The sequence below is a fragment of the Perognathus longimembris genome, unplaced genomic scaffold, assembly GCF_023159225.1.
Source record: "Perognathus longimembris pacificus isolate PPM17 unplaced genomic scaffold, ASM2315922v1 HiC_scaffold_56, whole genome shotgun sequence".
Taxonomy (NCBI): Eukaryota; Metazoa; Chordata; class Mammalia; order Rodentia; family Heteromyidae; genus Perognathus; species Perognathus longimembris.
In genome coordinates, this window is record NW_025961044.1 from 121,781 (window position 1) to 132,288 (window position 10,508).

The 10,508-nt window shown below is 54.2% G+C and overlaps 1 protein-coding gene across 1 annotated transcript; it reads right to left on the reverse strand.

The window, feature by feature from the left end:
• Positions 1-3,360: 3,360 nt before the first annotated feature.
• Positions 3,361-6,794, reverse strand: LOC125345395 (odorant-binding protein-like). The gene is made up of 5 exons (XM_048337575.1): positions 6,708-6,794; positions 4,709-4,848; positions 4,376-4,446; positions 3,721-3,831; positions 3,361-3,488 (listed from the first exon to the last, which is right to left on the reverse strand). The coding sequence occupies exons 1-5, from the start codon at positions 6,792-6,794 to the stop codon at positions 3,361-3,363; spliced, it is 537 nt and encodes a 178-aa protein (XP_048193532.1).
• Between the last annotated feature and the right edge of the window lie 3,714 nt (positions 6,795-10,508).

A 10,508-nucleotide genomic window follows, 5' to 3' on the forward strand; every position in this document is an offset into this window, starting at 1 on the left:
ATGGAGATTCAATTGATTTAATGGAATGAATGAATTTAGATGGAATTCAATGGAATTAATGAATTAAGGTTCAAGTGATTTAATGGAATGAATGAATGAGACTCAATTGATTCAACGGAATGAATGAATTGAGATGAATTCAATGGAATTAATGAATGGAGATGGAATTTAACGGAATTAATGGATGAGATTCCATTGATTTAATGGAATGAATGAATGGAGATGGAATTGATTTAACGGAAGTAATGAATTAGATTGAGTTTAACGGAATTAATGAATGGAGATGGAATTCAGCGGAATGAATGAATTGTGATTCAATTGATTCAACGGAATGAATGAATTGAGATGGGATTCAATGGAATTAATGAATGGAGATGGAATTGATTTAACGGAATTAATGAATTGAGATGGAATTCAGCGGAATGAATGAATTGAGACTCAATTGATTCAACGGAATGAATGAATTGAGATGGGATTTAACGGAATTAATGAATGGAGATTCAATTGATTTAATGGAATTAATGAAGTTAGGTGGAATTCAATGGAATTAATGAATGGAGATTCAATTGATTCAACGGAATTAATGAATTGAGATGGAATTCAGTGGAATTAATGAATTGAGACTCAATTGATTCAACGGAATGAATGAATTGAGATGGGATTCAATGGAATTAATGAATTTAGATTGAATTGGTTTAACGGAATGAATGAATTAGATTGAGTTTAACAGAATTAATGAATGGAGATTGAATTTAACGGAATTAATGAATGAGATTCAATTGATTTAACGGAATGAATGAATTTAGATGGAATTTAACGGAATGAATGAATTGAGATGGAATTGATTTAACCGAATGAATGAATGGAGATGGAATTCAATGGAATTAATGAATTGAGATTCAATTGATTTAATGGAATTAATGAATTTACATGGAATTGATTTAAGGGAATTAATGAATTGAGACTCAATTGATTAACGGAATTAATGAATGAGATCAAATTAATTTATCGGAATTAATGAATGAGACTCAATTGATTCAACGGAATGAATGAATGAGATGGAATTAATGTCTCGGAATGAATGAATGGGGATGGAATCCAAAGGAATTAATGAATGGACACTGAGTTTAATGAAGATAAGAAATCCAATGGAATTAATGGAAGGGTGGGTGTCCCGCCCCCAGGTTCAGAGGTCACTTCCTCTTCCTCCGGGGTCACTTCCTCTTCCTCCGGGGTCACTTCCTCTTCCTCCGGGGTCACTTCCTGCTCTGTTCCAGCGTGCCTGTGTCTCACGGATGGGTTTCCCCTGGCTCTGAGGTCACTTCCTGTTCCTGTGAGGTCACTTCCTGTTTCTCAGAGGTCACTTCCTGTTCCTGTGAGGTCACTTCCTGTGTCTCAGAGGTCACTTCCTGCTCTGCCCCACCCTGTCTCCTGTCCCCGAGGGTTTCTCCCGGGCTCTGAGGTCACTTCCTGTTCCTGTGAGGTCACTTCCTGTTCCTGTGAGGTCACTTCCTGTTTCTCCGAGGTCACTTCCTGTTTCTCAGAGGTCACTCCCGCCCCCTCAGAGGTCACTTCCTCAGCCCCCGAGGTCGCTTCCCGCCCGCTTCCTCCCGGCCCCTCCCCCACTTCCTGTCCGCCCCCCTCCCCCCTCCCCCCCCCGCGGGAAGCAGGAAGCAGAATCCCGGAGACAGGAAGTGGATGCTGGGGAATCGTTTATTGAGTCCTTCATTCATTCATTCATTCGTTCGTTCGTTCCCGGGGGGGAGGGGGAAGTGGGCGGAAGGTTCCGGAGGGGCCGCGCTCCTTCCCGGAAGTGACCCGGAAGTGACCCGGAAGTGACCCCGGAAGGGGGGGCAGGGAGGGCGTCCGTCACTCGGGGCAGTCGTCTGTGAACGAGAGAGTCCGTCATTCGTTCATTCATTCGTTCATTCATTCATTCGTTCATTCATTCGTTCATTCATTCCCCACCTGATTCCGGAACGTTCTGTATATACATCATTCATTCATTCATTCATTCACCACATACGTCATTCATTCATTCATTCATTCACCACATACGTCATTCATTCATTCATTCATTCACCACATACGTCATTCATTCATTCATTCACCACATATGTCATTCATTCATTCCCCACCCGATTCCGGAACGTTCTGTATATACATCATTCATTCATTCATTCATTCGTTCATTCATTCACCACATATATCATTCATTCATTCATTCACCACCCGACTCCAGAACGTTCTCCATATATATCATTCATTCATTCATTCATTCATTCACCACGCCCGATTCCGGGACGCTCTGGATGCGTATATCATTCATTCATTCACTCACCACATACGTCATTCATTCATTCCCCACCCGATTCCGGGACGTTCTGCGTATACGTCATTCATTCATTCATTCATTCATTCACTCGTCCATTCATTCATTCATTCATTCCCCCACACCTGAATCCAGAATGTTCTGTATATACATCATTCATTCATTCATTCGTTCGTCCATCCATTCATTCATTCATTCCCCGACACCAGAATCCAGAATGTTCTGGATGCGCATCATTCATTCATTCATTCATTCATTCATCCCCCACGCCCGATTCCGGGACGTTCTGCGTATACATCATTCATTCATTCATTCTTCCATTCATTCATTCATTCCTCACCTGAATCCAGAATGTTCTGTATATATATCATTCATTCATTCATTCGTTCTTCCATCCATTCATTCATTCATTCCCCACACCCAAATCCAGAATGTTCTGGATGCGCATCATTCATTCACTCATTCATTCATTCACCACGCCCGATTCCAGAATCTTCTGTACATATCATTCATTCATTCATTCATTCATTCACCACCCGATTCCAGAACGCTCTGTGTGTGTGTATATCGTTCATTCCTTCACCGCATATGTCATTCATTCATTCCCCCACGCCCGATTCTGGAACGTTCCGGATGCATATCATTCATTCATTCATTCATTCGTCCCCCACGCCAGATTCCGGGATGTTCTGCGTACATATCATTCATTCATCCATCCATTCATTCATTCACTCGTCCATCCATTCATTCATTCATTCATTCACTCGTCCATCCATTCATTCACTCGTCCATCCATCCATTCATTCATTCATTCACTCGTCCATCCATTCATTCATTCATTCGTCCATCCATCCATTCATTCATTCATTCGTCCATCCATCCATTCATTCATTCATTCACTCGTCCATCCATTCATTCATTCATTCACTCGTCCATCCATTCATTCATTCATTCACTCGTCCATCCATTCATTCATTCGTTCACCACGCCCGGTTCCGGAATGTTCTGGATGCGCATCATTCATTCACTCATTCATTCATTCGTCCCCCCCCACCTGAGTCCAGCACGTTCTCCACGTGGGGGGAGGGGATCCCCTTCTCCTCCGCCAGCGCCCGGAACTTTCCTTCCTCCTCCGCCGTCAGCCCCTGGCCTTTCCCTGCGTGGGGAGGGGGGGACGGGGGGGGGAAACCGAGTCACGGCCACGGCTTGACCCCCGACCCCCGACCCCAACCCCAACCCCAACCCCAACCCCAACCCCAACCCTGAACCCAATGGGGGAAACCGAGTCACGGCCACCCAACCCCCAACCCCAACCCCAACCCCAACCCAATGGGGGAAACCGAGTCACCCCACCCTCCCACCCCCCCCCGCCCCCCCGGGGGGCTCACCGGCCACGAGGACCAGGCGCGTGCGGCGACCCCGGCCGTCCACGTTCTCGTCGTAGAAGACCAGGCGCCCGCCGTCCGCGGCCGCGATCTCGAAGAAGTTCTTACCGGAGTCTAGAACGTTCCACGGGGTCGGGGGTCAGGGGTCAGGGGTCGGGGTCAGGGTCAAGGTCAGGGGTCGGGGTCGGGGGTCAGGGTCGGGGGTCGGGGGTCAGGGGGTCAGGGGTCGGTGTCGGGGGTCAGGGTCGGGAGTCAGGGTCAGGGGTCTGGGTTCAGGGTCAGGGGTCGGGGTCGGGGTCAGGGGTCGGGGTCAGGGGTCGGGGGGTCGGGGGTCGGGATCGGGAGTCAAGGTCAGGGGTCAGGGGTCGGGGTCGGGGTCGGGGTCGGGGGTCAGGGGTCAGGGGTCGGGGTCAGGGGTCAGGGGTCGGGGGTCAGGGGTCAGGGGTCAGGGGTCGGGGTCAGGGGTCAGGGGTCGGGGGTCAGGGGTCAGGGGTCGGGGTCGGGGTCGGGGGTCGATTGTCATTGAGAATCGGATTTAATTCCACAAGTAAAATAAATAATAATAATAATCATCCTCATGGCCCCGGTGACCCCGGAAGCGGTTCCCGGGGTGGGGTGGGGGGGGTCGGGGGGGTCAGAGGTCGGGGCGGGGGCTCACAGTCGGTGCTGAACTTCCCGTCCTCCGTCCTCCGGCCCAGGACCTCGTGTCGCTCGCACTCGGAGTCGTTCCTGGAGACGGGGGGGGGGGGGGGAGAGCGGGGTTGGTACTGTTATTGTTATTGTTGTTGTTATCATCATCTGGGATTTCCATTATTATTATTATTGTTGTTATTATTATTATTATTTATTGTTGTTATTATTGTTATTATTATTGTTATTATTGTTATTATTATTATTATTATTACTGTTATTGTTATTTATCATTGTTGTTGTTATTATTTCCATTATTATTATTATTGTTATTGCCGTCGCGGTTGTTTCCCGTCCTCACCTGATGAAGAACTCGAGGTCCACGGTGGCCCCGTCGGGCGCCATCGTCACGCGGCGGAAGAGGCCGCGCAGGGCCCCGCCCTCCCGGATCTTCTCCGGGTCGTCCGCCATGATGACCTCGGTGCGCCAGGCCCCGGACACCTGCGGGGCGGGGGGGGGTGGTGGTGGTGGGGGGGGTCACTTCCTGCCTGTCACGCGGCCACTTCCTGTCTGAGACGCCCACTTCCTGTCCGTCACAAGGCCACTTCCTGTCTGAGGGACGTCCACTTCCTGTCTGAGGGACGTCCACTTCCTGTCCGTCATGCAGCCACTTCCTGTCTGAGAGACGTCCACTTCCTGTCTCAGGGATGCCCACTTCCTGTCCGTCACAAGGCCACTTCCTGTCTGAGAGACGCCCACTTCCTGTCTGTTATGCGGCCACTTCCTGTCTTAGAGACGCCCACTTCCTGTGTGAGGGACGCCCACTTCCTATCTGAGAGACACCCACTTCCTGTCCACCTCACATCCACTTCCTGTCCTCCCCTGTCCACTTCCTGTCTCCCCGGTGTCCACCCAGCGCGCCCCCCGTGCCCACTTCCTGTCCACCCCACGTGTCCACCTCAGGGACCCCTCCCATCTACTTCCTGTCCACCTTGTGTCCACTTCCTGTCCTCTCTCCACTTCTTGTCTCCCCGGTATCCACCCAGCGTGCATCCAGTGTCCACTTCCTGTCCTCCCCACCTGTCCACCTCAGGGACCCCTCCCATCCACTTCCTGTCCACCTCATACTCACTTCCTGTCCTCCCTCCATCCACTTCCTGTCTCCCGGGTGTCCACCCAGCGCGCCCCCCGTGCCCACTTCCTGCCCCCCACCAGTCCACCCAGTCTCCACTTCCTGTCCACCCCCACATGCCCACCTCTCGTACCCCCCACGCCCACTTCCTGTCCACCACATGTCCACTTCCTGTCCACCCCTGTCCACTTCCTGTCTCCCAGGTGTCCACCCAGCGTGCACCCCGTGCCCACTTCCTGTCCTTCCCTGTCCACTTCCTGTCCACCCCACCTGTCCACCTCATATACCCCCAACATCCACTTCCTGTCCACCTCGTGTCCACTTCCTGTCCTCCCCTCTCCACTTCCTGTCTCCCCAGTATCCACCCAGTGTGTGCCCTGTGCCCACTTCCTGTCCTCCCCTGTCCACTTCCTGTCTCCCCGGTGTCCACCCAGCATGCACCCTGTGCCCACTTCCTGTCCTCCCCTGTCCACTTCCTGTCCACCCCACCTATCCGCCTCATATACCCCTCCCATCCACTTCCTGTCCACCTTGCATCCACTTCCGGCCCTCCCCTGTCCACTTCCTGTCTCCCCAGAATCCACCCAGCATGCACCCCGTGCCCACTTCCTGTCCTCCCCTGTCCACTTCCTGTCCACCCCACGTGTCCACCTCAGGGACCCCTCCCATCCACTTCCTGTCCACCTTGTGTCCACTTCCTGTCCTCCCCTCTCCACTTCCTGTCTCCCCAGTATCCACCCAGTGTGTGCCCTGTGCCCACTTCCTGTCCTCCCCTGTCCACTTCCTGTCTCCCCGGTGTCCACCCAGCGTGCACCCCGTGCCCACTTCCTGTCCTTCCCTGTCCACTTCCTGTCCACCCCACCTGTCCACCTCATATACCCCCAACATCCACTTCCTGTCCACCTCGTGTCCACTTCCTGTCCTCCCCTCTCCACTTCCTGTCTCCCCAGTATCCACCCAGTGTCTGCCCTGTGCCCACTTCCTGTCTCCCCTGTCCACTTCCTGTCTCCCCGGTGTCCACCCAGCGCGCCCCCCGTGCCCACTTCCTGTCCTCCCCTGTCCACTTCCTGTCCACCCACCTGTCCGCCTCATATACCCCTCCCATCCACTTCCTGTCCACCTCATGTCCACTTCCTGTCCACCTCAGGGACCCCTCCCATCCACTTCCTGTCCACCCCTATTCACTTCCTGTCCACCCCTGTCCACTTCCTGTCCCCTTCCCGGTCACCTGGGAGGGCCGGACGTCGACGCCCGCGTGTGCCCGGTGGGCGTGCAAGGCCGTCGCCACCACCAACACCAACGCCGCGAGCGCCATGGCCGCCACGCCGGGTCGGAGTCACCACCGCAATGGCGGAGGTTGTGCGAGAGCCCGGCTCCTTTTGACCCCTCCGCCCCGCGCCCTCCCCCCCCCCGCGGGGTGGGCGTGGCCCCGGTGACGTGGGCGTGACGCACGCGCGCACACCGGGCCCCATTGTGTCCCCAGAGGCCCAGAGGGGCGGAGGAGGAAGTGGGCGGGGCCGGGGAACGACCTTGGGGGACGGAAGGACGGACGCACAATGGCTGGACGGACGCCCGGGCCGGGCGCGCTGCCCCGCTCTGTGCTTTGTGTCCCGGCCCCGGGGTGTGTCGGGAACAATGGGGCCGGATTTGCCCCACGGGGGGGCAACTGGCGCCATGTTGGCCCCGATCCAAGATGGCGGACCGTGGAGAAGACGCAACGAGGGCTTCAGTCAGGACACTAGGCCCTGACATAACTAAGGCTCCAACTGAGACACTAGGCCCTGACACAACTAGGGCTCCAACTGAGACACTAGGCCCTGACACAACTAGGGCTCCAACTGAGACACTAGGCCCTGACACAACTAGGGCTCCAATCCAGACACTAGGCCCTGACACAACTAGGGCTCCAATCCAGACACTAGGCCCTGACACAACTAGGGCTCCAATCCAGACACTAGGCCCTGACACAACTAAGGCTCCAAGCCAGACACTAGGCCCTGACACAACTAGGGCTCCAGACTGGACACTAGGCCCTGACACAACTAGGGCTCCAATCCAGACACTAGGCCCTGACACAACTAGGGCTCCAGTCAGGGCACTAGGCCCTGACACAACTAGGGCTCCAACTGAGACACTAGGCCCTGACACAACTAGGGCTCCAACTGAGACACTAGGCCCTGACACAACTAGGGCTCCTACCAGACACTAGGCCCTGACACAACTAGGGCTCCTACCAGACACTAGGCCCTGACACAACTAGGGCTCCAATCCAGACACTAGGCCCGGACACAACTAGGGCTCCAACTGAGACAATAGGCCCTGACACAACTAGGGCTCCAACTGAGACACTAGGCCCTGACACAACTAGGGCTCCAATCCAGACACTAGGCCCTGACACAACTAGGGCTCCTACCAGACACTAGGCCCTGACACAACTAGGGCTCCTACCAGACACTAGGCCCTGACACAACTAGGGCTCCAATCCAGACACTAGGCCCGGACACAACTAGGGCTCCAACTGAGACAATAGGCCCTGACACAACTAGGGCTCCAACTGAGACACTAGGCCCTGACACAACTAGGGCTCCAATCCAGACACTAGGCCCTGACACAACTAGGGCTCCAAGCCAGACACTAGGCCCTGACACAACTAGGGCTCCAATCCAGACACTAGGCCCTGACACAACTAGGGTTCCAATCCAGACACTAGGCCCTGACACAACTAGGGCTCCAACTGAGACACTAGGCCCTGACACAACTAGGGCTCCAACTGAGACACTAGGCCCTGACATAACTAGGGCTCCATCCAGACATTAGGCCCTGACACAACTAGTGCTCCAACTGAGACACTAGGCCCTGACACAACTAGGGCTCCAACTGAGACACTAGGCCCTGACACAACTAGGGCTCCAACTGAGACACTAGGCCCTGACAAAACTAGGGCTTCAATCCAGACACTAGGCCCTGACACAACTATTGCTCCAATTGAGACACTAGGCCCTGACACAAATAAGGCTCCAGTCTGGACACTAGGCCCTGACACAACTAGGCCTCTATTCCAGACACTAGGCCCTGACACAACTAGGCCTCAAACTGAGACACTAGGCCCTCGCACAACTAGGGCTCCAATCCAGACACGAGGCCCGGACACAACTAGGGCTCCAACTGAGACACTAGGCCCTGACACAACTAGGGCTCCAACTGAGACTCTAGGCCCTGACACAACTAGGGCTCCAACTGAGACACTAGGCCCTGACACACCTAGGGCTCCAATCCAGACACTAGGCCCTGACACAACTAGGGCTCCAACTGAGACACTAGGCCCTGACACAACTAGGGCTCCAAATGAGACACTAGGCCCTGACACAACTAGGGCTCCAATCCAGACACTAGGCCCTGACACAACTAGGGCTCCAACTGAGACACTAGGCCCTGACACAACTAGGGCTCCATGCAGACACTAGGCCCTGACACAACTAGGGCTCCAACTGAGACACTAGGCCCTGACACAACTAGGGCTCCAAGCCAGACACTAGGCCCTGACACAACTAGGGCTCCAAGCCAGACACTAGGCCCTGACACAACTAGGGCTCCAAGCCAGACACTAGGCCCTGACACAACTAGGGCTCCAATCCAGACACTAGGCCCTGACACAACTAGGGTTCCAATCCAGACACTAGGCCCTGACACAACTAGGGCTCCAACTGAGACACTAGGCCCTGACACAACTAGGGCTCCAACTGAGACACTAGGCCCTGACATAACTAGGGCTCCATCCAGACACTAGGCCCTGACACAACTAGGGCTCCAACTGAGACACTAGGCCCTGACACAACTAGGGCTCCAAGCCAGACACTAGGCCCTGACACAACTAGGGCTCCAAGCCAGACACTAGGCCCTGACACAACTAGGGCTCCAAGCCAGACACTAGGCCCTGACACAACTAGGGCTCCAATCCAGACACTAGGCCCTGACACAACTAGGGTTCCAATCCAGACACTAGGCCCTGACACAACTAGGGCTCCAACTGAGACACTAGGCCCTGACACAACTAGGGCTCCAACTGAGACACTAGGCCCTGACACAACTAGGGCTCCAACTGAGACACTAGGCCCTGACAAAACTAGGGCTTCAATCCAGACACTAGGCCCTGACACAACTATTGCTCCAATTGAGACACTAGGCCCTGACACAACTAGGGCTCCAATCCAGACACTAGGCCCTGACACAACTAGGGCTCCAATCCAGACACTAGGCCCTGACACAAATAAGGCTCCAGTCTGGACACTAGGCCCTGACACAACTAGGCCTCTATTCCAGACACTAGGCCCTGACACAACTAGGCCTCAAACTGAGACACTAGGCCCTCGCACAACTAGGGCTCCAATCCAGACACGAGGCCCGGACACAACTAGGGCTCCAACTGAGACACTAGGCCCTGACACAACTAGGGCTCCAACTGAGACTCTAGGCCCTGACACAACTAGGGCTCCAACTGAGACACTAGGCCCTGACACACCTAGGGCTCCAATCCAGACACTAGGCCCTGACACAACTAGGGCTCCAACTGAGACACTAGGCCCTGACACAACTAGGGCTCCAATCCAGACACTAGGCCCTGACACAACTAGGGCTCCAATCCACACACTAGGCCCTGACAGAACTAGGGCTCCAAGCCAGACACTAGGCCCTGACACAACTAGGGCTCCAATCCAGACACTAGGCCCTGACACAACTAGGGCTCCAATCCAGACACTAGGCCCTGACACAACTAGGGCTCCAATCCAGACACTAGGCCCTGACACAACTAGGGCTCCAACTGAGACACTAGGCCCTGACACAACTAGGGCTCCAATCCAGACACTAGGCCCTGACACAACTAGGGCTCCAATCCACACACTAGGCCCTGACAGAACTAGGGCTCCAAGCCAGACACTAGGCCCTGACACAACTAGGGCTCCAATCCAGACACTAGGCCCTGACACAACTAGGGCTCCAATCCAGACACGAGGCCCGGACACAACTAGGG